This window comes from Panulirus ornatus, chromosome 37, assembly GCF_036320965.1.
Source record: "Panulirus ornatus isolate Po-2019 chromosome 37, ASM3632096v1, whole genome shotgun sequence".
NCBI lineage: Eukaryota > Metazoa > Arthropoda > Malacostraca > Decapoda > Palinuridae > Panulirus > Panulirus ornatus.
Window position 1 is genome coordinate 8179721 of NC_092260.1, and position 27232 is coordinate 8206952.

General features: G+C 45.0%; 1 protein-coding gene across 3 annotated transcripts in view; it reads right to left on the reverse strand.

Annotated features, from left to right (window-relative positions):
- vari (MAGUK p55 subfamily member vari) overlaps positions 1-22367 on the reverse strand; it is a 408236-nt gene extending 385869 nt beyond the window's left edge. For 2 of the 3 annotated variants that reach the window (XM_071683757.1, XM_071683756.1), the window contains exons 1-2: positions 13836-13927; positions 2553-2782 (exon numbers count right to left, since the gene is read on the reverse strand). In XM_071683757.1, coding sequence (XP_071539858.1) covers positions 2553-2782; positions 13836-13912 — 307 coding nt within the window. In that variant the 5' untranslated portion in view covers positions 13913-13927. Of the gene's footprint in view, positions 1-2552; positions 2783-13835; positions 13928-21387; positions 21467-22311 lie in introns of those variants that run through there. The other variant, XM_071683758.1, reaches the window with a different exon arrangement.
- Between the last annotated feature and the right edge of the window lie 4865 nt (positions 22368-27232).

The window sequence follows — 27232 nt, forward strand, 5'->3', positions numbered from 1 at the left end:
GACGTTGTTGTTGCCGTCGTTGCTGTTGTAGTTGTCGTTCATGTCGTTGTTGTCGCTATTGTTGTTGTTCTTGTTGATGACGTTGTTGTTATTGTCGTTGTAGTTGTCGTTCTTGTTGACGACGTTGTTGTTATTGTGTTGTAGTTGTCGTTCTTTTTGTCGTTGCTGTTGCTGTTGTTGTCGCTATTGTTGCTGTCGTTCTTGTTGTTGTTGTTGCTGGTCACTATTGTTGCAGTCGTTGTTCGAGTCGTGGCCGTTGTTGTCGCTATTGTTGTTGTCGTTGTTGTTCGAGTCGTTGCCGTTGTCGTTGTTGTTGTTGTCGTCGCTACTGTTGTTGTCGCTGTTGTTCGAGTCGTTGCCGTTGTTGTTGTAGCTGTTGTCGTCGCTATTGTTGTTGTCGTTGTTGTTCGAGTCGTTGCCGTTGTTGTAGTTGTTGTCACTACTGTTGCTGCCGTTGTTCGAGTCGTTGTTGCTGTTGTCGTCGCTATTGTTGTTGTCGTTGTTGTTCGAGTCGTTGCCGTTGTTGTAGTTGTTGTCACTACTGTTGCTGTCGTTGTTCGAGTCGTTGTTGCTGTTGTCGTCGCTATTGTTGTTGTCGTTGTTGTTGCTGTTGTCGTCGCTATTGTTGTTGTCGTTGTTGTTGCTGTTGTCGTCGCTATTGTCGTTGTCGTCGCTATTGTTGTTGTCGTTGTTGTTCGACTCGTTGCCGTTGTTGTTGTTATTGTTGTCGTTGTTGTTCGAGTCGCTGCCGTAGTTGTTGTCGTTGTATAAAGTGTTCCCGTGCCCCTCTCTCCGTTATACCACTCCAACAACCCCACAAGAACACCTGCTAAACGTCTAGCAACTCAAGAGGCTTTGACTCATTAACTTCATGAGTACTTGATGTAACGTACTGGTAATGAATGATGAGTATTCATGAGTACTTCATACAATGTACTTGTAATGGATTATGAGTATTCATGAGTACTTCATACAATGTACTGGTAATGAATGATGAGTATTCATGAGTACTTGATGTAACGTACTGGTAATGAATGATGAGTATTCATAAGTATTTCATACAATGTACTGGTAATGAATGATGAGTATTCATAAGTATTTCATACAATGTACTGGTAATGAATGATGAGTATTCATGAGTACTTGATGTAACGTACTGGTAATGAATGATGAGTATTCATAAGTATTTCATACAATGTACTGGTAATGAATGATGAGTATTCATGAGTACTTCATACAATGTACTGGTAATGAATGATGAGTATTCATGAGTACTTGATGTAACGTACTGGTAATGAATGATGAGTATTCATAAGTATTTCATACAATGTACTGGTAATGAATGATGAGTGTATTAAGGACAGAGATATTACAATTTACTGAGGTCACTGTGACACGCTAAGGCCATCGATACATTGAGGTCACTGTGACATGACGAGTCACTTGTAACGTCACGAGGTCACTCGTAACATCACGAGGTCACCGTAACATCAAGGAACCACAGATACACTGACGTAGATAACTACCCGCCCGTGCTAACCTAACCAGGTTGTTTGGTAGCAGGAACGAGGTCGTCCGGGCAGTGGCCATTGCATGGTAACCTCCGGTAAATCAGGATCAGCGTCGGGTGTGGGACAGATCGACCCGACCATCCCAGGTTCAATCCCAGTCCCACCCACCCCAGTGGACAGGTACGTTATCCCACGTGAGCCCACCTGATGCTGTCGTGGGTTCTGATGATTCATATCAACAAACATATCATTATCAATATCATTATTATCATTATTAATAGTAGTAGAATCCTTATCATTATTCTTATCTAAAACAAGGACTGGACGCTGTGTGTGTCAGTAGCCGAGTCAGCTGATATACAACGATGAGACGTAGCCAGGACGCCATTTGATCACGCGCAAAATTGTGATCCTTTCCTTTATATATATATATATATATATATATATATATATACTGAAGGTTCCAGTCAAGGACAGAGATCCATATCAAGGCCGGGCCTTAATTGTAATATAGGGAGAATTATGAAAGGGAAAAAGAAAAGACAAGGGAAAGTATTTACGAAATTTGGAGAAAGTGAAAAGCCTGTCTTTCAAAACGTGTCTGACCATAGTTAGTCGGAAAAAAGACATGAGGAGATCGAGAGTTCCAAAGCTTCGACGTGTCCATGGAACTCGAGGATCAAGTTGACTTCTTGACCCCAAGCCAGGAAGGTGTCCGCCAGGTACAGACAACACAACGTCACTTAACAACAAGGATTCTGTCCTGTACACACTGCTGATACTGAGCGCTACATGGAGGTGGGAAATAAGTCTATACCGCCCAGCCAGTCCCGTCACCAGCTCCCCCGCCTGGCAGACAGAAACCCCCTTCCTCCCAACCCTGCAACTCTGCAATCTGAGACCCCAAACAGTTTTACAGGCGAGCGTCCTGGGCGTCGCCCGCCACCAGGTCGGCCCCCTCGTCCATACTGCTGTTTTCTGATGGTGATTCCCCGTGGCAGTGGCCAGGGGTAGACAAGCACATGAGGGGTCAGTACTCACCGATGGCCCGCTTGTCGCGCCAGAGGGCGGCGTCATCGGGGGCGGGGTCGTGGCGGACTGAGAGTGGACACTGGCAGGCTCGCCCCGGCTCCTGCTGGCTACCCACCTTCTTGTTGGTGTTGTTGTTATTGTTGTTGTTGTTATTGTTGTTGTTATTGTTGTTGGCAGGACGGAGACCAACAACAACGGAATTCAGGTCGGCTCCGGTCATTGTGGCCACGTCATCCTGCCTGCAAATAAACAAAAAAAAAAAGTGTTACACTAAGAAGGACTCACATTGGCTTACAAAATACCTTCAGGACGTCCCACAAGGTGTAGCTCCTCCTGCCACCCTCGTCATTCCACACCCTCGGCCTGTGGCGTGGCTGACCACAGGGGCAGCCTCTTACGCCCCGAGGACGTCCACGCAGCCTGATGGTGGGTCGTGTGGTCACACCCGGGCCACAAGAGGCAACCAGTAGCTCGTCCCTCCCTCACTGTAGTGGCCATCCCTGTGGCTACCACTACAGTCGCACTAGTTACCATTCAGCTTCTGTATAAGGTGACTACAGCTCTCCCTACAACCCTGTATGAGTGATCCAGTACTGTAAGTCCTCAACCTTATACAAGCTGAGTTACATTGACACTGAACAATTCAGTACTATTTGTACATCCGTGTACACGTTGAGGACTAGTATACCACTGTACAAGTTTAGGCAACTCCTAAACAAATTGAGACGTGCTTCATTTTGATTCAGACTATCAAGATGGATGAATTGTCCAAAGACGTAGCAATAACTAAAGTGAAGAAAAGAAAGACAGATTTACAGACAGTTGCTGGAGTCGTGGTGTCCACCCTGTGCCCGCTAGTTCTGCCAATGCCAGGGGGCGCTAGTTCCGAGGGTTTAAACAAATCTACCAAACGTGTCTTAGAAATTGATGCTGACTATGGAAAATAATGCTCTAGCGAAGACCAAGGCTCACTAAGGGCAAAGATTTACAGAAAGATGAATCTACCCAAGAAAGAGCAGCCTAAGGGCTATTCACGTGATCACCCGGCCCTGATCGTCCTCGGATAATGGTTTCGGGTGGCCTGCTCGGGGCTGGACCAGCAACAAGACCCCGTTGTGGCTGCGGGATACAACGTCGTTCCCTCTGAGTGTCCCTCATCCCCGGATCCGCTACCCTACACCACCTCGGAAAGGCCCCGCCCGGCACGCCATCTTCCACAATGTAGACACCATCTTACCTCAGCTGCATGTCATGTTTAACCTGGCGAAAGGAAGTAACCCTGACACACCCTGGTATACAGCCTACAATAAACCGAAAATCTATCGTCTAGTCGTCCATCCCCTATCGTTTCGTAGGAGGTTCAGAGACATGACACACAGCTCATGCAGCATTCCTCCCTTAAGCTGGATGGAGGTATTACACATATCTGCAACGTACATACTAAATCCCAACACCTTGCAACTAACCGATCACCACATCCTGTAGGTATGAGCATCATGTACTTTGGAGACTTTAATGCCAAGCACCCCAGGCTGGGCACCCCTACAGGACCCAACCCCAACTGTTACCAACTTCCAAACTTGTGGAATCTTACTGGCTGGATGTCTGCACCCAACCCGGCCCTACTCGGTGGCGAGGCGAGACACTGGATCATGTTATCATATGTGGCCTCACTAACACCAACTTCATGACTCAACTGCTACCTTCCCTTGCCTCTGATGGTGGCCATCATAGCAGAGTTCTGTTACGCAGTACATCAACCAACACCACACAAGAGGCTCTCCGACAACCGACGAAACACACGTAAACATATGTACCCTACATCACAGATGGATCACTGCAAACCCTGCGACAAACACTGTACACCCAACTGGTCACATCAACAAGAAACCTACAAGCGTTACATAGACCAGGTTCCTACAAGAAGAACAAACCGGTCACAGCAGCAGGACCCTAAACACAAACTACAGTCGACTACAAGAACTACTTTCGTTGTTTCACACGTCAACCCTGGACTGTGAACTCCTTAACTCCTCTGCGTAAAGTCGAATCCTTTGTCCCACGTCCAGGGCCCACCTGACACACGTATTGCTGAGGATATCACTCCGTCACCCACCCACTAACGCAACCTGGGGGGGGGGTTCCAGCTGTCATGCATACCTCTGGAATCACACTCCTGCTTGAAGCACTTTATTGACTTTCTCTGCGAATGAGGCTCCGCCAGCTCTCTGTCCTTGTAAACGGACACAAGGGTTCCTCTCTACCTCCTGCCCGAACACTGTACATTACCTACATACGAGTAGTGAGAGGCTGTCATTGCCAAGGCCTTGCCCCTCTTCGTGAGGAGTACCTAAGGCCCGTTGAACTGCTCCAGACTGTTGCACTTACAATCATACTTGGCTGTTCTGTGTCAACATAGGTTGTAATCATGGAGACTGAATTCGAAATAACACCCATTGTTGATACAATCAAATCATCAGCCACCACTTTTGACATACAATGCATCAGACGTCTCAACTTTGCTCCTGTCTTCATCCAAAATCTTTCATCACATACAGGACGATACATTCTGCACCAAACAATTATGGAACGAGAGCAAGAGGGAACCTACACTTCTCCCCTAACACCCTACTTATTAGCTACAAACATCTCCTAATGTTATCTATTCTCCTATATCCAGGGGTCTTCCCGTGTAGCCACAGAGGCAGCTCGTGGTGGAGAGATTACACAAACCACCACAACCTGATGGACCTCCTGGTCGTGTGCATTCCCAGGCTACGCTACAGACACGGATCCCCTTGAAACGTGGCTCCATTGTCTCCCAGACTGGAGCAGCGCTACACACGGCCAGCTGGCAGCCATTCACCACGCTCTGGTCTTCCTAATTAACTCTCATTGTCAAGACACTGGGATCTGTGACTCTAGAATCAGCTCTCCAAGCGATACGAATCACAGTCACCTGCCTCTCCTGTTAAATCAAGCAGCGTCTGATGACACTCCACTTGAACTCCTTCACTGCCACATTCTAATAGGTTACCCTCATGCTGAGGCTGAAGGACACGAGGAGACGGACACGCTGGCCCAACATAGCCTGTAATCTCCCGGCTCCCGATACTCCACAGAATTTGTCAATATCTGTGTCCGGACAAAGGCTGAATCTCCGTTACTTACACCTCCAGTTATTAAATATACATATACATTTATATATATATATATATATATATATATATATATATATATATATATATATATATATATATATATATATATATATATATCTTCTTTCAAACTATACGCCATTTCCCGCGTTAGCAAGGTAGCGTTAAGAACAGAGGACTGGGCCTCTGATGGAATATCCTCACCTGGCCTCGTTCTCTGTTCCTTCTTTTGGAAAATTAAAAAAAAAAAAAAACGAGAGGGGAGGATTTCCAGCCCCCCGCTCCCTCCCCTTTTAGTCGCCTTCTACGACGCGCAGGGAATACGTGGGAAGTATTCTTTCTCCCCTATCCCCAGGGATATATATATATATATATATATATATATATATATATATATATATATATATATATATATATATATATATATATACATATATATATATATATATATTCTGTTACCTGAGACGACACGGGCAGCTGAGGACCTAATCAAAGCCATCGCATTAACGATTTATATATATATATATATATATATATATATATATATATTTCTTTTTTTTTGTCGCTGTCTCCCGCGTTTGCGAGGTAGCGCAAGGAAACAGACGAAAGAAATGGCCCAACCCACCCCCATACACATGTATATACATACACGTCCACACACGCAAATATACATACCTACACAGCTTTCCATGGTTTAACCCAGACGCTTCACATGCCCTGATTCAATCCACTGACAGCACGTCAACCCCGGTATACCACATCGATCCAATTCACTCTATTAATTGCCCTCCTTTCACACTCCTGCATGTTCAGGCCCCGATCACACAAAATCTTTTTCACTCCATCTTTCCACCTCCAATTTGGTCTCCCACTTCTCCTCGTTCCCTCCACCTCCGACACATACATCCTCTTGGTCAATCTTTCCTCACTCATTCTCTCCATGTGCCCAAACCATTTCAAAACACCCTCTTCTGCTCTCTCAACCACACTCTTTTTATTTCCACACATCTCTCTTACCCTTACGTTACTTACTCGATCAAACCACCTCACACCACACATTGTCCTCAAACATCTCATTTCCAGCACATCCACCCTCCTGCGCACAACTCTATCCATAGCCCACGCCTCGCAACCATACAACATTGTTGGAACCACTATTCCTTCAAACATACCCATTTTTGCTTTCCGAGATAATGTTCTCGACTTCCACACATTCTTCAAGACTCCCAGGATTTTCGCCCCCTCCCCCACCCTATGATCCACTTCCGCTTCCATGGTTCCATCCGCTGCCAGATCCACTCCCAGATATCTCAAAACACTTTACTTCCTCCAGTTTTTCTCCATTCAAACTTACCTCCCAATTGACTTGACCCTCAACCCTACTGTACCTAATAACCTTGCTCTTATTCACATTTACTCTTAACTTTCTTCTTTCACACACTTTACCAAACTCAGTCACCAGCTTCTGCTGGAATATATATATATATATATATATATATATATATATATATATATATATATATATATATATATATATATATATATATATTACACTTACACTCCATCACATACTCCCACCACTCCTGTTTCAGGAATAGTGCTACTCCTTCCCTTGCTCTTGTCCTCTCACCAACCCCTGACTTTACTCCCAAAAGATTCCTAAAGCACTCTTCCCCTTTACCCTTGAGCTTCGTTTCACTCAGGGCCATAACATCCAGGTTCCTTTCCTCAAACATACTACCTATTTCTCCTTTTTTCTCATCTTGGTTACATCAACACACATTTAGACACCCCAATCTGAGCCTTCGAGGATGAGCACTCCCCGCGTGACTCCTTCTTCTGTTTCCCCTTTTAGAAAGTAAACACTAGATTGATATGGGTAAAACTGAAAGTGGATGGAGAGAGATGGGTGATTATTAGTGCCTATGCACCTGGGCATGAGAAGATCATGAGAGGCGTTTTGGGAGCAGCTGAATGAGTGTGTTGGTAGTTTTGATGCACCAGACCGGGTTATAGTGATGGGTGATTTGAATGCAAAGGTGAGTAATGTGGCAGTTGAGGGAATAACTGGTGCACATGGGGTGTTCAGTGTTGTAAATGGAAATGGTAAAGAGCTTGTAGATTTGTGTGCTAAACGAGGACTGGTGATTGGGAGTACCTGGTTTAAAAAAGAGAAATATACATAAGTACAGTATACGTATGTAAGTAGGAGAGATGGCCAGAGAGCGTTATTGGATTACGTCTTAATTGATAGGCGCGTGAAAGGGAGACTTTTGGATGTTAATGTGCAGAGAGGTGCAACTGCAGGGATGTCTGATCATTACCTTGTGGAGTTCGAAGGTGAAGATTTGTAGAGGTTTTCAGAAAAGAAAAAATGTTGGGGTGAAGGGAGTGGTGAGAGTAAGTGAGCTTGGGAAGGAGACTTGTGTGAGGAAGTACCAGGAGAGACTGAATGCAGAATGGGAGAAGGCAAGAGCAAAGGACGTTAGGGGATTGGGGGAGGAATGGGATGTAGTTAGGGAAGCAGTGATGGCTTGCGTAAAAGATGCTTGCGGCATGAGAAGCGTGGGAGGTGGGCAGATTAGAAAGGGTAGTGAGTGGTGGGATGAAGAAGTAAGATTATTAGCGAAAGAGAAGAGAGGCATTTGGACGATTTTTGCAGGGAAATAATGCAAATGAGTGGGAGATGTATAAAAGGAAGAGGGAGGAGGTCAAGAGAAGGGTGCAAGAGGTGAAAAAGAGGGCAAATGAGAGTTGGGGTGAGAGAGTATCATTAAATTTTAGGGAGAATAAAAAGATGTTTCGGAAGGAGGTAAATAAAGTTCGTAAGACAAGAGAACAAATGGAAACATCGGTGAAGGGGGCTAAAGGGGAGGTAATAACAAGTAGTGGTGATGTGAGAAGGAGATGGAGTGAGTATTTTGAAGGTTTGTTGAGTGTGTTTGATGATAAGAGTGGCAGATATAGGGTGTTTTGGTCGAGGAGGTGTGCGAAGTGAGAGGGTTAGAGAGAATGATTTGGTAAACGGAGAAGAGGTAGTAAAAGCTTTGCGGAAGATGAAAGCCGGCAAGGCAGCGGGTTTGGATGGTATTGCTGTGGAATTTATTAAAAAAGGGGGTGACTCTGTTGTTGACTGGTTGGTAAGGATAGTTAATATATGTATGACTCATGGTGAGGTACCTGAGGATTGGCGGAATGCATGCATAGAGCCATTGTACAAAGGCAAATGGGATAAAGGTGAGTGCTCAAATTACAAGGTACAACTTAGTCGAGTATTCCTGGAAAATTTTATGGGAGGGTATTGATTGAGAGGATGAAAGCATGTACAGAGCATCAGATTGGGGAAGAGCAGCGTGGTTTCAGAAGTGGTAGAGGATGTGTGGATCAGGTGTTTGCTTTGAAGAATCTATGTGAGAAATACTTAGAAAAGCAAACGGATTTGTATGTAGCATTTATGGATCTAGAGAAGGCATATGATAGAGTTGATAAAGATGCTCTGTAGTAGGTATTAAGAATATACGGTGTGGGAGGCAAGTTGCTAGAAGCAGTGAAAAGTTTTTATCGAGGATGTAAGACATGTGTACGAGTAGGAATAGAAGAAAGTGATTGGTTCTCACTGAATATCGGTTTGCGGCAGGGATTCGTGATGTCTCCATGGTTGTTTAATTTGTTTATGGATGGGGTTGTTAGGGAGGTGAATGCAAGGGTTTTGGAGAGAAGGGCAAGTATGCAGTCTGATGTGGATGAGAGGGCTTGGGAAGTGGTGGCTGGCGGCTGATTCGTGTGAGAAACTGCTGAAGCTGGTGACTGAGTTTGGTAAAGTGTGTGAAAGAAGAAAACTGAGAGTAAATGTGAATAAGAGCAAGGTTATTAGGTACAGTAGGGTTGAGGGACAAGTCAATTGGGAGGTAAGTTTGAATGGAGAAAAACTGGAGGAAGTGAAGTGTTTTAGATATCTGGGAGTGGATTTGGCAGCGGATGGAACCATGGAAGCGGAAGTGAATCATAGGGTGGGGGAGGGGGCGAAAGTTCTGGGAGCGTTGAAGAATGTGTGGAAGTCGAGAACATTATCTCGGAAAGCAAAAATGGGTATGTTCGAAGGAATAGTGGTTTCAACAATGTTATATGGTTGCGAGGCGTGTGCTATAGATAGAGATATGTGGAGGAGGGTGGATGTGTTGGAAATGAGATGTTTGAGGACAATATGTGGTGTGAGGTGGTTTGATCGAGTAAGTAATGAAAGGGTAAGAGAGATACGTGGCAATAAAAAGAGTGTGGTTGAGAGAGCAGAAGAGGGTGTTTTGAAGCGGTTTGGTCACATGGAGAGAATGATTGAGGAAAGATTGACAAAAAGTTTCACATACCCTGGTTCAGTCAACTAACAGCACGTCGACCCCGTTATACTACATCGATTCAATTCTTTCTATTCCTTGCACGCTCCTCGCTCTCCTGTAGACCCGGATCGCTCAAAATCTTTTTCATGCCATCCTTCCACCTCCAATTTGGCCTCCCGCTTCTCCTTGTTTCCTCCACCTCTGACACATATATCCTTTGTCAATCTTTCATCGCTCATTCTCTCCATATGTCCAAACCATTTCAACGCACCCTCTTCTGCTCTCTCAACCACACTCTTTTCATTTCCACACGTCTCTCTTACCCTTTCATTACTTACTCAATCAAACCACACATATTGTCCTCAAGCATTTCATTTCCAACACATCCACCCTCCTCCGCACAACTCTACCTCTAACGCATGCTTCGCAACCTTATAATATTGTTGGAACTACTATTCCTTCAAACATACCCATTTTTGCTATACAAGATAACATTCTCTCTTTCCACACATTCTTCATCGCTCCCAGAACCTTCGACCCCTCCCCCACCCCATGACTCACTTCCGCTTCCATGGTTCCACTCGCCGCTAAGGCCACTCGCATGTATCTAAAACATTTCACTTCCTCCAATTCTTCTCCAATCAAACCTAACATCCCAATTAACTTGTCCCTCAACACTACTGAACCTCGTAACCTTTCTCTCATTCACAATTACTCTTAATTTTCTCCTTTCACACACTTTTCCAAACTCAGTCACCAACTCTTGCATTTACCTCCATAACCACCCATAACCATAAATGAATTAAACAACCAAGGGGACATCACACACCCCTGCCGCAGACCGACCTTCACTGGGAATCAATCACTCTCTCTATCTACCCATACAGAAGCCTTACATCCTTAGTAAAACTTTTCACTGCTCGTAGCAGCTTTAATTATTTCTCACACACATTCTTCAAAGCAAACACCACACATCCTCTACCTCTTCTGAAACCACACTGCTCCTCCCCAATCTGATGCTCTGTATCTGCCTTCACCCTCTTAATCAATACCCCTTCCAAACAATTTCCCAGGAACACTCAACAAACTTATGCCTCTATAGTTTGAACACTCACCTTTATCCTCTTTGCATTTGTAAAACGGCACCATGTATGCATTCCTCCAATCCTTAGGCACCTCACCATGACCCATACATACCTTGAATATCCTTACCAACCAATCAACAACACAGTCTCATACTCTCTTAATAAATTTCAATGAAATACCATCCAAACCCGCCGCCTTGCTGGATTTCATCTTTCGCAAGCTTTTCACTACCTCTTCTCTCTTAACCAAACCATTGTCAATGACCCTCTCGCTTCGCACACCACCCCGACCAAAACATCTTACATTTGCCAATCTATCATCAAACACATTCAACACACCTTCAAAATACTCACTCCATCTCCTCACTTCATCACTACCTGTTATCACATCCCCCATGCCCCCTTCAGCGAGGCTCCCATTTGTACTCTTGTCTTACGCACGTTATTATCCTCCTTCCAAAACATTTTTTATAATCCGTAAAATTTAATGATACTCTCAACCCAACTCTCATTTGCCTCTTTTTCAAATCTTGCACTTTCCTCTTGACCTCCTGCCGGTTTCTTTTATACTTCTCCCAGTCATTTGCACTCCTTCCTTGTAAATATCGTCCAAATGCCTCTCTTTTCTCTTTCACTAACAACTTTACCTCTTCATCCCACCACTCACTCCCTTTTCTTATCTGCCCACCTTCCATCTTTCTCATGCCACATGCATCTTTTGCACATGCCATCAGTGCTTCCCTAAATACAATCCATTCTTCACCCACTCCTTTTACGTCATTTACCTTTTGCCATTCTACACTTAATCTCTCCTGGTACTTCCTCAAACAAGCCTCCTTTCCAAGCTTACTTCCTCTCCCATTCTCTTCTCCCCAACATTTTCTCTTTTTGAAAACCTCTACAAATCTTCACCTTCGCCTCCACATGATAGTGATCAGACATCCCTCCAGCTGCCCCTTACAGCACACTGACATCCAAAAGTCTCTTTTTACACACCTATCAGTTAACACGTAATTAAGTAACAACACCCTTTGACCATCTCTCCTACTCACATACGTATACTTATGTATATCTCTCTTTGAAACCAGGTATTCTCAATCACCAGTCTTTTTCAGCACACAAATCCACGAGCTTTTCACCATTTCCATTCACAAAACTGAATACCTTATGTACATTTGTTATACTCTTAACTGCTATATTACTCGTCTTCGCATCTAAATCACCCATCACTAATACCCGATCCCGTACACCAAAGCAACTGACACAATCACACAGCTGCTCCCAAAACACTTGACTCTCATGATCTTTCTTTTTGACCAGGTGCATACGTACCAATAATCACCCACCTCTCTCCATACACTTTCAGTTTTACCCACATCAATCTAGAATTCACTTTCTTACACACTCCCACAATCCCTGCTTCAGGAATAGTGCTACTCCTTCCTAAGCTCTTGTCCTCTCACCAACCTCTAACTTTACTACCAAGACTTTTCCAGTCATTCTTCCCCTTCACCCTGAGCTTCGTTTCACTCAGAGCCAGAACATCCTGGTTTCTTTCCTCAAACATACCACGAATCTCCTTTCTTCTCATCTTGGTTACATCCACACACATTCAGACACGGTTACATCCACACACATTCAGACACCCTAATCTGAGCCTTCGGGGAGGATGAGCACTCCCCGCTTGACTCTTTTGTTCCCCTTTTTAGAAACTGATATACAATATATATCCCAAAAACATAAGAGTAACACATAAATACTAACAAACTGACCAATCATATTATCTTCTATCACCATTATTAGACCACCGACCCCCTCATTACAGGCACCAACACCCTCACCAGCCCCGACCCCTTCACTACAGGCACCAACACCCTCATTAACTCCCCGACCCCCTCATCCCAGGCACCACCACCCTCATCAGTTCCCCGTCCCCCTCACTACAGGCACCAACCCCCCTCTCCAGCCCCCAATCCCCCCTCACTACAGACACCAATACCCTTACTAGTCCCCCGACCCCCTCACTACAGGCACCAACACCCTCACCAGTCCCCCGTCCCCATCACTACAGGCACCAACACCCCCTACAGCCCCCGACCCCCTCACTACAGGCACCAACACCCTCACCAGTCCCCCGTCCCCCTCACTACAGGCACCAACACCCTCACCAGTCCCCCGTCCCCATCACTACAGGCACTAACATCCTCACCAGTCCCCTGACTCCCTCACTACAGGCACCAACACCCTCACCAGACCCTGACCCCCTCACTACAGGCACCAACACCCTCACCAGACCCTGACCCCCTCACTACAGGCACCAACACCCTCACCAGACCCTGACCCCCTCACTACAGGCACCAACACCCTCACCAGACCCTGACCCCCTCACTACAGGCACCAACACCCTCACCAGACCCTGACCCCCTCACTACAGGCACCAACACCCTCACCAGACCCTGACCCCCTCACTACAGGCACCAACACCCTCACCAGTTGACAGTTCTCACACACGTGTTGTACCACGGCGGTATAAGGAAGGCTTCGTATACAGGTGTTTATGGACGTAGCCAAATGCAACTCCCGGCCACTTTGGGAGCAAATATCCTCGCCACATTTACACTACGTCTGTCGTAAAACTTTTTAATATTTTCCAGCCAAAAGATAATTTTCAAGATTGATAATACTTGGATGACATAAAGTATAGTCTATTCTTACCCATCCATCACCAGCCTGAAGTGCAGGCTGTGCGCCCACGCCCGCAGATACGGGAGTCCTGACGCTATCACCTCCATGACTGACTCCCCGTCACGTCACCAGGCGCCGCCGCCGCCTCTGTGTACACCCGACCCGCCACCTGGCCGGGACCTCGTCCAGTGCCCCGGCGGGTCGGGCCCACAGCCACCCTACTCCACCAGGAAAGTCCACTCAGAGATTTCCTGCTGGTGAGGCGATGTCGCGTCTCGCGGAATCTTCGAAATTCATTGCGTACATTTCTTTGAAAGGGAACCATCGGTTTAGATGTACTGACACGTAATTTGTACGTAAATTACGTGTGATTCTGTCTTGTTTCAGAGCGTCGCGTCATCAGGGAACATATGTGTAGCGCATCACCTCACAGGGGCAGCATCGGGGTCACCATGATAAGTTTCACCACAACACAGAGGCAGCATCACACACCATCCTCACCCGGGCCCACCCCACACCAGTGCGACACTCCCCGTGCCAGACGTAACACCTCACGACATAGTTTACTGAAGACTCAAAATCACCTATTTTCTGTATCTTTCAATATTGGAACTCCGATAAGGGAGACCCACACATGAGAAGAAAGACCCACACACGATAAGACAGACCCACAAACGATGAGACTCGCACACAATAAGAGACCCACACACGATGAGAGACCCACATGCGATAAGAGAAGCCCACAGGTGATAAGGAACACCTACATACGATAAGAGAGACCCACACACGATAAGAGAGACCCACACACAATAAGAGAGACCCACACACGATAACAGAGACCCACAAACGATGAGACCCACACATGATAACAGAGACCCACACATGATAACAGAGACCCACACACGATAAGAGAGACCTAAAAACGATGAGACCTACACACGATAAGAGAGACCCACACACAATGAGACCCCACACACGATAAGAGAAACCCACAAGTGATGAGAGAGACCCACATACGATAAGAAACACCCACACACGATAAGAGAGACCCACAACGATAAGAGAGACCCACAACAATAAGAGATCCACACACGATAAAAGACCCACACACGATAAGACAGACCCACACACGATAAGACAGACCCACACACGATGAGAGACCCATCACCATACCTCCTTCCTACAGACCAGCCTCATGAACTCGACGTGAGGCAGAGCGTCACGTAAGACCGACGCTGTCGCAAGACGTTGTCGGACGGCTATCAGCCATCCTACGACCCCGTCGTAAGAGCGGGTGTCGTTATGGCCGCCCGCTGCTGGGCCAACCACAGGAAGTGTCGTCTTACAGGCGAAAAGTTATCTGAGGCGGGAGGAAGACGGTGGCAGGCGAGGCGGGAGGAACACTGTGGCAGGCGAGGCGGGAGGAACACAGTGGCAGGCGAGGCGGGAGGAACACAGTGGCAGGCGAGGCGGGAGGAACACGGTGGCAGGCGAGGCGGGAGGGGCATCAGTGGGGCCGCCAGGGACGCGCCGCTGCCTTACCCAGGACGTTCCTCCCCTTTTCCTCCTGCCTGAGGCCTGCTACACCTGTGTCAGTGCAAGCTTCAGGCTGGATCAACAAGTGTGTGGCTGCTACACCTGTCACCACCAGCTCCTGGCTAGGCCAGCAGGTGTGTGGCTGCTACACCTGTCACCACCTGCTCCAGGATGGGTCAACGGGTGTATGGCTGCTACACCTGTGTCAACATCACCTCCAGGCTCGGCCAGCAGGTGTGTGGCTGCTACACCTGTCAACTCTGGCTCTAGGTTGGGTCAGCAGGTGTATGGCTGCTAAACCTGTGTCAACACCAGCTCCAGGCTAGGCCAGCAAGTGTGTGACTGGGACATGAGAGGTTCTGGACGTGGCTCTGGGTCAAGGAACAAGTGGCGAGAGGCCGTCCTTACCTCCTGAGCCTGAGGGAACAGTGAGCCAGATGGCTCCCGTATGCCCACCTTTCCACCACCTGCTACAAGCGAACAACTGCCTCGCACTTTAACCCCCCTAGAGCACCGCAGTACGACCACACAGCATGACAGTACGACCTACAGAACACCACTGGACGACCGGGAAGCCAGACGGTACATCCAGACACCACGACCTTAGCGGACCACCATACGGCACCTCGCTATGATGACCTGACCCCTCAGGGCCAGGTCAAACGTCACGCCATCATAACGGTACACAAAAAGAGAAGGATGTAGGTACAATAACGGTACAACAGAAGTGGAGGATGTAAGTACAATAACGGTACACCAGAAGTGGAGGATGTAGGTACAATAACGGTACACCAGAAGTGGAGGATGTAGGTACAATAACGGTACACCAGAAGTGGAGGATGTAGGTACAATAACGGTACACCAGAAGTGGAGGATGTAAGGTACACCAAAGTGGAGGATGTTAGTACAATAACGGTACACCAGAAGTGGAGGATGTAGGTACAATAACGGTACAACACAGAAGTGGAGGATGTAGTACAATACGGTACACCAGAAGTGGAGGATGTAGGTACAATAACGGTGCAACAGAAGTGCAGGATGTAGGTACAATAACGGTACAACAGAAGTGGAGGATGTAGGTACAATAACGGTACGCCAGAAGTGGAGGATGTAGGTACAATAACGGTACACCAGAAGTGGAGGATGTAGGTACAATAACGGTACACAGAAGTGGAGGATGTAGGTACAATAACGGTACAACAGAAGTGGAGGATGTAGGTACAATAACGGTACAACAGAAGCGGAGGATGTAGGTATAATAACGGTACAACAGAAGTAGAGGATGTAGGTACAATAACGGTACAGCAGAGGTGGAGGATGTAGGTACAATAACAGTACACCAGAAGTGGAGGATGTAGGTACAATAACGGTACACCAGAAGTGGAGGATGTAGGTACAGTCATACGTCACTACACATGGACCATACACTTCATGTTGGGTGTACAACACTCCTGCTCTCCTACACCTTTACCGACACTTAGCTGGAGCGGGGTGACGGGACACTCCCCAGAGGTCCTGGTGGGGCGGAATTACAGAACACTCCCCAGACGTCCTGGTGGAGCGGGGTGACATGATACTCCCCACACTTGCCTACCTTAATCCTCTTGTATTTCTGATGAAGGCTCCAGCCAATGACAGAAGTCCACATCAAGGCCGGGCCTTAATTGAAATATGGAGAGAATTATAAGAAGGAAAAAGAAAAGACAAGGGAAAGTATTTACGAATTTGTGAGAACGTGAAAAAACCTGTCTTTTGAAACGTGCCAGGTCATAGTTATTGGGAAAGACTTGAGAAGGTAGAGAGTTCCAAAGCTTCGCGTGTAGGAAAGGAAGCAAGTATCAAAACGGCCCACCCTTGAGTTGCCAACAGCCATGCAGTAATCATGTGACGCAGCAGCTTGCGGAGTATTGCGTGGTCTAGCTAGTGATGGAGGCACACAAGTACCCAGCTCTCGGGAGCAAAAACCAAATCAATACCTATAGATGAGGGAAAGTGAACCAACATCGCGGCGTAGGGGCAAAGGAGTCAAATTTGGAAGATAACCTAGGACAGTTTGTAAGTCGGACCGCTTTCGACTCAAATCTGCCAAGTAAGGATACAGAGCTAGAACCACCCCAAATGTGAGAGCAGTACTCCTTACAAGGACGAATAAAACCCTTGCATAAACGAAGAAACCGTTAGAAATTTAAACATCGAAACAGGACACCTAGTTTCTTAGAGGCAGACTTAGCTATATCTGCAATGTGGGGCTTCCAAGAAAGAGTGGATGTTACAGTAATGCTGAGTATGTTCAATCGAGTCAAGAGGTGGAATTACAGAACCGTCAAGGGAAAGACGTGAGTTTATTAGTTTTTGATTGAGCTGGGTGAAATTGGGTCTTGGAGGAATTAAACTTAACAAGATTTCGTCTACTCCACTGAGATATCCTGTCCAAGTCTGCGTTTATTAAAGAAGCTGTGTCAAGACGATATGCAGATTAAGTGAGAGAAGAGATAGCAAAATTGAAGGGTGTGGTGGCTGAATGCAGTGTTGAGTCGTCAACGTATGAGTGCAGTGGATTATCTGTGGAGAGAAAATCGTTGAAAAAAAAGCATAAAAGTGTACAAGACAGAACCTTGAGGGACACCGCTGTTGATGGAGAAAAGGGGGGAGGATGATCCATCAAAAGGGCACAAGACAGAACCTTGAGGGACACCGCTGTTGATGGAGAAAAGGGGGAGGATGATCCATCAACAACCACAGAGATGGATCGGCCAGAGAGGAAGCTAGATATGAAGGAGCAAATTGAAGGAGGGAAGCCAAAAGAAGAGAGCTTAGAGATGACACCCCGGTGCCACCACCCAGTCAAAAGGAAGCTAGACATGACTACTCAAAATCTTTCAGGGATGATGACCACACATAGTAAGATAGGAAAGAATATCACTAATGGATTTCACCTTACGGAAGCTATACTGGTGATCAGAGAGAAGACTGTGATTCTCGAGATGTTTAATGATATGGGAGTTGGGAAATGGATTCAAAAACTCTAAGAAATGGTAGATATCAAAGGAATAAGACGACAGTGAGAGGTGTTAGAAAAGTCACCCTTCTTTGGAATGGGATGTATCAATGCATGTTTCCAAGGTGAAGGAAAAGTTGTGGTTTTCAAAAAGAAACGGAGCAGACGAGCAAATAGAAGTGCACGTTCAGAGGTACACTTTCAGTACACAGGGATGGATGCCATCAGGACCATTAGCCTTTCTTGTGTTCAGAGAAAGAAGCGCTTTCGGACAATCCGAAAAGAGATTACGGGAGGAGGCACAGGATTAGTAAGAGGAGCATCAGGGGGGTGAAGGAATGTTAGAGTCAACCAAGGTGGAATTAGGGGAGAAACGGGAACCAAAGAGAGTTGCTTTGTCTACCGGGGAGATAGCTATAGTACCGTCAGTACGAAAAGGTGATGGGTAGGTAGAGCGACAGAAGTTGTTAGAGATGTGCTTGGCTAAAGACAAGAAAGGCTTATCCGTGGATGACGAGAAGGTTATCGCACCTCCTTTGAAGAAAGGAACGCTTCGTCTCACGGATAACGTGCTTACAGCGATTACGGGCAGTGATAAATGCTGAATGGGATCCAACGGAAGGAGTTTTTCCAAACCCGATATGCCTGATCCCTTGCCTGAATGGCCTCAGAACAAGAACGGTAGAACCATGGATTGGATGAAGTCGTCGTCTTGGAGAAAGATGGATTAAATGCTTCCATTCCCGCAAGAACAGCCTCTGCTATGCATTTGGCGAAGGCAGAAGCATCACCACATAAAAGACAGTAATTTACCCAAGGAAAGTCAGAAAAGAAGTTATGTACGTTTTTCCTGTCAGCTTTGTTGAGGTGCCAGTATTTACGCTTAGAAGGGGCTGCTGGAGGGAGTGGTGCCGTTAGAATAGATATATTTATGAGTGTGATCAGATGAATCAACTGGAGCGAGATTGTGTTTTACAGCGAGATGAACATGAGGTGAAAAACAAATCCAGATTAGGAGAGTGGTCACACTAGTCAGGAATATGGGTAGGGTGGGAGATCATTTGCTCTAAATCGTTGCGAATGGAGAACGTGAGGGCTTCAATCCTTCTGCCATCCGTGTGGGAGGAATTCAACCATTCCCTATGGTGAAAGTTGAAATCCCCGAGGTGGAGGATCTCGGCTTGCGGGTGAGAGGATGTCACAGTCTCATAGCAGAAGTTTAGACACTCGAAGAAGGATATAACATTTGTAGAATTAGGAGAGCAACAGGTGAAACAGAGGAAACGTGTGGAAGTAGGGAAACAGGCCTTGAGCCACATAACAGCAAAGTTTGGAGACTCAAGGTCCCTGAGGCTTGCAACAGGTGAACCGGAATCGTGAATGGGGGTTACAGTTAGATATGAAAAAGGGACTAGTGAGAACATCATTAGACAAATGTGTATCACACAGACGTAAGATAGGAGAGGTACCAAACATGGTGTTCAACTGAAGATAAGTTACTGGAGAGACCCCGAATGTTGGCATAGTGAACAGAAAAAGGTCTAACACAGACGGAAAGGTTATGGAAGGGTCTGGTACTACGACTGCCAGGGCAATAAAGTCTGGCAGAAACCCGGAGATTCTTAGCACCCCATGAAGCCGAGGACTGGGGGCAGTATATTTGACGGATTCTGTCATGGTGGCACATATAGTCTTTGAGTGGACAGGAACTTGCAAAAGTACTTATGCGAAAAACTAATAATCATAACAAGCAAGGTTTGAGTAGGTGTGCGGTGCTTGTGAGAAGATGGTAGGACTCGCTCGATAGTCCCATGTTGATGAGACAGAAACTTATACCAGCAATCCTGACTCGGAAAGTGTAAGATGGTTTCGGGCTCCTCTTAAACAATTTCTCCATCTTGTTCTACCCAACCAACATGTTTCTTAAATTTCACATCAAAAGACTTTCACAATTAATTGATCCAAATATACATGCATGTACATGTACAGACACAAATGTACTCGGACAGACAGATACACACGTACAGAAACAACCGTACAAGGACAAACATAAATGTACACGTACAAAGACTTCAATGATGAACTATAAATACAAAGAGGAATGGACTGGAGATACATGACCTCCTCTTCCCCAACGTTTTGAATGAAGTTCACAAAGTCCGCGAGAGTTTTTAATGGCATTCTCCATAAACTAAGTTGCGTGATGCGTCAGTGTGGACAAACTGTTGGCGAACAATGGCACCTGCATGACTCCTGACCCGGCCTGACCCAGCATGACTCCTGACTTTGAGAGCCGTCATGCAGCGGTCTGACGCCTCGCTTCAGTACGCACGCGCAGGGCCACTAGGTCACATAGGAAGCTTGCTAAACGTCAGGGAAATACTAACGTTGTTACATTTTCATATGAATTGGGAAAGGTAATATCTGAATTGTGAACTAAATGCAATAAAACTACTTGTAAAACTGGTTAATTTGGATCCTGTTCGTTTCCCTTTCTTTTTCCTGCAACGAAAATTGACGCTTCGATCTTATGAGTTTTTATATTACTCACGTGACATAAGAGTGATTTCGAGTTCAGAAAAAAAAATCGCTCACACTTTGGTTAACCTAAGAACAACAACAAAGTACCTTGTTTTCTAACCTTCCGAAAGCTAATTTACCTTTTAAAACTGGTTGTTGCTACTGTGGGAGCGGACGTGTGTCCCTGGCCTCCCATACGCTACAGACAAAGCCTCATACCAGTCCTGAGGCTGTGTGCGGTGGTGGTGGTGGTGGTCACAGTGGACGTTCGCCACCAGTACATGGCAGCAATTTTCCAGGGGATGCTCGCAAGACCTTCACGCTGGGGATGAGCCGTACCTCTGGCAGCGGGTGGTCCAGGTGAGCGGGTGGGGACCGTGGCTGGCGGCCGGGCTCGCCCACCACCCACTTTCCTATGTAAATCCAGTGAATTCCCATGTTACCTCTTGATGTGCCACCCACACACAACGCTCCATGTGTTCAGTGAGGGACAGACACATGAAGATCTTTGAATACAGTTGTACTAACCTTTGTTATGGAGGAGAAGACAGAGGTGCCGTGAACGATCCTAGGCTAGCCACGACAAACACACGACTCGCGCATGCACCTGTAACGTGAAATACGGTTGGTGGAAAATCCTGCAACACCTGATCAATCGACCAATGACTGCAGAGCTTTTATAGCACTATGTGTGTACTTCCTGTGACCTTTGCCTTCAACTCGGTAATTTACCTGCTGAGAAGGCGGCAGTTAACGTGCACCAGGCCAGGTTACTAGGCCGCCCTCAGCCTTGACGGAGAAATTAGAGTATTAACAATATCAATCTTTTCTTGTGCTAACTTGCGGCGTTTATATGATGGAGATAATATGATTTTCATTGTTCATGTACAAAGTCATTCAGAACTGCAGTGTATAAGTTGCTTTACCCAGCAGTAAGGTAGGTACAAACTCTTATATGACAGGACTGGTTTCCCACACACCACCCAGATCATCCACAATGATAGGCTTGCGTCTCTGTTGGTTAGTTAATTACGAGTTGTGTGTAGGCGGTGCAAAATTACTCTCCTATCATAGTCTAATGTTAGTGTGGATGGCATTAGTTACTGTACATGTCATATTGTCCATCACACACACACACACACACACACACACACTACTGTTTACACACGAACTTCATATCACGATGACACTATATAAATCATAATACAAATAACTCTGGGCTGTCGAAATCACTTACATGTCGTTTCATCGTGTCGTTCAATCGTCCTTATCGTCGTTTCTAATACCTGTCTCATCATGTTCCTGACAGTGGTAGCTGAAAACGCCCAGGCGACACGTTTGTCCTCTTGAGACCATTCACCAATCACACACACACGAAGGCAACTTGCACGGGTATGAACATTTTATATGAGAGATCTGGAACAGCTTCTGGCGCTGAAGATGCCTACTCACCTGTCTACGACCAAATGCTTCTGTCCACCGGAAATCTCCAGTTTCCATCCATTGCCTAGATAATTGCGAGTCAAACTGAAGGCTCCTCCGCTGCTAGCTGGGCAGTTCAAAGCCAGTGCATTATGAAGCAGTCACAAAATGGCAACTGATAAGATTCAACTTCTTTGTATGGCAAAATGAGGTTGTGCTACTTTGATTTTATTGTTTTATCCCCGATTACTGTTTCCCTTTTTACAACAAACCAAATTAAGACGCAGATGCCAATAATTCGAGGCGCATTCTCATCTTTTATGTAAACTGGTTTTATTTCAGGACCAAATGACTAGCCCTGAAATATTTCAGTACTTTGTAGCTTTGAGTTTCACTCATGTCTAATGTTTCCTCTTCCTGTGATTTCTTTCCTGAAATACGTTTCGTGTTTGTGGCACGTTCGGAAAATTTACCCAGGTGAATACTGGATCAAACTACTTGTGTACTGTGGAAGCCATCACCTTTGTCGTTTTTAAAGAATTCTACAGATTTCTTCACTATGCGAGATTTTTTAATTCTCCCTTCTCTTTGTATTCTATATATTCCACAATCTTGTGGGTTCTCACTTACTTTCGATTTTGTGACCATTTGTTTTACACCTAATTAAGTCTGATTTTTTCTAGTATATTCTGGGAATACCACAATAGCTCACGGAAAAGTATTTCAAAGTTGCACCAAGTCTTTTCAGCTGTATGTACATCTAAAGCGTGACCCAGTTTACATTACTAATATCCCTCCACACAATCAAATTCTGCTAGTATAAAATTTGGTATCATTGCTTTATTACCTTTACTATCAAAATGGGAATTTACAGTGAATTTAATGACACTGTGGTTACCTCACTGAGGCTAATTAGATCTCTGCTCATGATCAGCACTAAGTTTGATATATTGTTTCCTCATCACTGGGTCATGAATCCTTGGGTCTAGAAAGTAATCTGTCAAATCTATTAGTGCTAGCTGGGCCACCGGGAGCTGACGCAGGCCCTGGGGAAAAGCTGGCATATTATGGTCCCCCCCAGGCCCGACCTGACGAGGAGGCTTGGGGAGCCCTTGTGAGGAAAAGACAGCATGAAATGATACTCTACGTTTTTTTTTTTTTTTTCTTACTACTTAGAACTAGCACGATGAATCGGTGATTTGTATCAGTGCCACTTTGAGCACCAGCGGGATATTGCCGACGGTGTCGCCAAGTACTGGCAGACTTAGGAGTGGCGAAGATGCCTAGGTAACTTGGACTAGTTCGGAAAGCGTCACAATGTCGTAAAGTAGCGCCCTTTGGTAGTGCCGGTCATGAGACACTTTTGAGGAGTCTCAGAATCATACCAAGGACGTGGTGTCATCCCCTGCAGCAGCAGAGATCAACACGCCGGAGATCACCACTGACGTACACGTAGACCAGGACAATAACGACTGCATAACAAGTTCTCTGTCAGAACTGAAAGACATCTAGTAATAAGGATTTACCTTTTTATGTCTTATTACTTCTCTTCATTTTTGCTGTTAATTAAATACTTTATGTAAATCACTGTTCTTCGATGGTGATGTTATCTCAGATGTTACGATCAACTCTTTGGCCAGCTTTGTGTGCAAGGCTCATCCATCAAGAGGCCTCAAGCATTGCCAGTATCCCTGAGCTGAGATGTCACCTATTCTGCAAAACAAATGGCAGAAAGTGAAAGACTCTCACTTATGGTTGGATCTCTCAAGCAGTATGTGAACAAACTCCACGTCCAGGCCAGAAAACAGGACAAGCAATCAGTGTAAAGCAAAAGCACCTCTTGATTCCGTGGGGCATAAGTATAACATGGACACACACTGCCATGAATATCTGACGTTTCGGGCACACGAAAACTGCCCATCATCAGTTGAATTGATTATAGATAATCCAACACAATATAAACAAATCAGAATTGAATCCCATCTTCAAGTGTTACAGATGAGAACGAGGACGTATATATATATATATATATATATATATCTTTCTTTCTTTCAAACTATTCGCCATTTCCCGCATTAGCGAGGTAGCGTTAAGAACAGAGGACTGGGCCTTTGAGGGAATACCCTCACCTGGCCCAATTCTCTGTTCCTTCTTTTGGAAAATTAAAATATATATATATATATATATATATATATATATATATATATATATATATATATATATATATTTTTTTTTTTTTTTTTTTTTTTTTTGCCGGTCTCCCGCGTTTGCGAGGTAGCGCAAGGAAACAGACGAAAGAAATGGCCCAACCCACCCCCAAACACGTGTATATACATACGTCCACACACGCAAATATACATACCTACACAGCTTTCCATGGTTCACCCCAGACGCTTCACATGCCCTGATTCAATCCACTGACAGCACGTCAACCCCGGAATACCACATCAATCCAATTCACTCTATTCCTTGCCCTCTTTTCACACACACATATATGCGAAGTAGCCGACTCAAGGACTTTCAACGTACAAATCTTTGTCTATGTAATATTAACTGAAAATGTTAAAGATACAGTTAGCATATGGAGAACTGAGCCCTGTCTAATGATGAAAGTGACGTGGATATGCAGAACCATATAAGCCATGTGTATAGTATGATGAACACCGTAACACACACCATCTGTAATTGATGTATGTACACCTAACTGAATGTCCTTCACATACCTACATAGATGTAGTACTGTTCTTCATATATTAACAGAGAATACAATAAATTGAATCTTTGACCTTTCATGAATACTTTCAACATAACAGTTGACTCATGATCAAAGATACAGCAAAAACTACTTTTGTCATGGATATCAATATGAAATCCAAAATGGCCACCTTAACTTGATATCCGCAAATCTAAATTTTGGTTTTTGGATGTATTAAAAAAGTAAATCAGCGCAAACTACAAGGAAAATTACATAATACATGAGACTATTGTACTGATGATTGTACAGTGGGGAGCGATGTTTCAGGTCTTAAATACAATTCGCAGTGGGTTATTTGGAATGTTATCAGAACTGTTGTGTTGTCTGTGTCAATTCAGACCTTGTGTAGTGTGCTTAATGCAGTCCTTGTCTGCAGTGCTGGTGTATGCACCATAACTAGCACTAGCATTACACCGAGAATAACTAGCACTATATCTGCATCAACCAACATCAAAACCAGATCCTGCATAATGCCTGATACAACTGGTACCATATCTAAACTATCAGCATCGAACCTAGAAATAATACACTTATGCTAAAGACGCTAGTATTGATAACACAGTAATAATGATAATAATAATGAATACATAGTACCATCAATCATAATCATCTTTGGGAGATTTTTACTAGGAGCTTGTCATGGGCAAAAATCCACATCAAGGTCGCCTTAACTGAAATACAGAGAGGATTGTGAATGGGGAAAGAGAAGGGACAATGGATAGCATTTACAAATTTTGGAGGAAGTGGTAAACCTATCTTTTAAAACGTGTCAGGTCATGGTTAATGGGAAAGGCATGAGAAGGTAGAGTGTTCCAAAGTTTCGAGGTGTTAGGAGAGAAACATCTTTCAAAATGGCCCACCCTTGAGTTCCCAACAGCAACGACAACTGCCTAAAGTATCTCCTGCATGCCGTAGGCGACTAAGAGGGATGGGAGAGGAATGGGGGGAGGGGGTGTAAATTCTCACACCCTGTATTACTTTCCTAAAGAAGGAACAGAGGAAGGAGCTGAGTATCTTACCACTACCTAGCGGAAATAACATTCACATGTGAAAATAGATAATGTTACAGTAATGATAGTAATAACAATAGCTTTTATATGTTAGGGTTTCATTTAGGCGACTGGTTCACTTAATTGAGTACTCACGGCTGAAATTTGCCACAACCGTGTGCAGTGGGTAAGTTCGGACCCACAGCTGGTCAATAGGCAAGTGAATCCGTATTGTGAAAATATGCATTGGATTGGATTATAAGATTTAGGCTTATAAGCTAGGCACTGGAGCACCTAGGCTATTCAGCACTCTTAATACAGTGTAGAATATTCTACCTTAGGAATTCATTTTAACTCAAACAAATGACCAATTTCAGTTTCGATAGAAGAAGGGAAGAACGAAAAGTATGGAAGAGAAAATAGCCTACATGTATTTGTCTGAGCTCAAGCTTGACCCTACCAGGGAAAGGAAAATCCCCGCTGCCATAGCTCAAGTAATCATTGCTCCACACAAAACCACCACCGCGTTAAGATCTATGTAGATCGGGGGGAATATTTGCTAGAAAAGAATACGGTGTGTGCTGTATTTCCTTTTACCTACAATCGCAAGGTAACTATGCACGTCAGTCTATTGGGCAACTTTCCTTTCTTAGCTTTTACACAAAAAAGTACAGTACACTTGTGCACTGCTGCAAATCCTCAATCTTCCTTCCATATGTGTGATCTTTATATTTTATGTACATCTGTCTGAAGCATATTATCAGCTTTCCCAACAAATGTGCAAAACAGGTAACGTCCTTTTTCTTATAAACTCAACTGTGAGGATCTTGCAGAGGGGAACGTTTGCTGTCCGTTGTGCAAAAGGGATGTAGCCTGATACTGTTCTGATGGCAGATTCAAATGAGAATCTGCAGAAGCTAGTGTCTGAGTGTTGGAGTTGATACATATAAAAGTAGGATTATAAAGCTTGGCAAAGGAGAGAGACAAGTTGACTGAAGTGCGAGTTTGAATGGAAAAAACCTGAAGGCAGTGTAGTGTATACCTGAGAGTGAACATGGCAGTGGATGTAACCATGGAAAGTGAAGTAGGCCATAAGGTGGGTGAGGGGTTTAAGGTGCTGGGTGCATTGTAAAGAGGTTACAGTCTTTCAAGGCTTGATGGCATGGTAGTCCCGCCAGTTGTATGAATGTGAGGTGGGGACCATAAA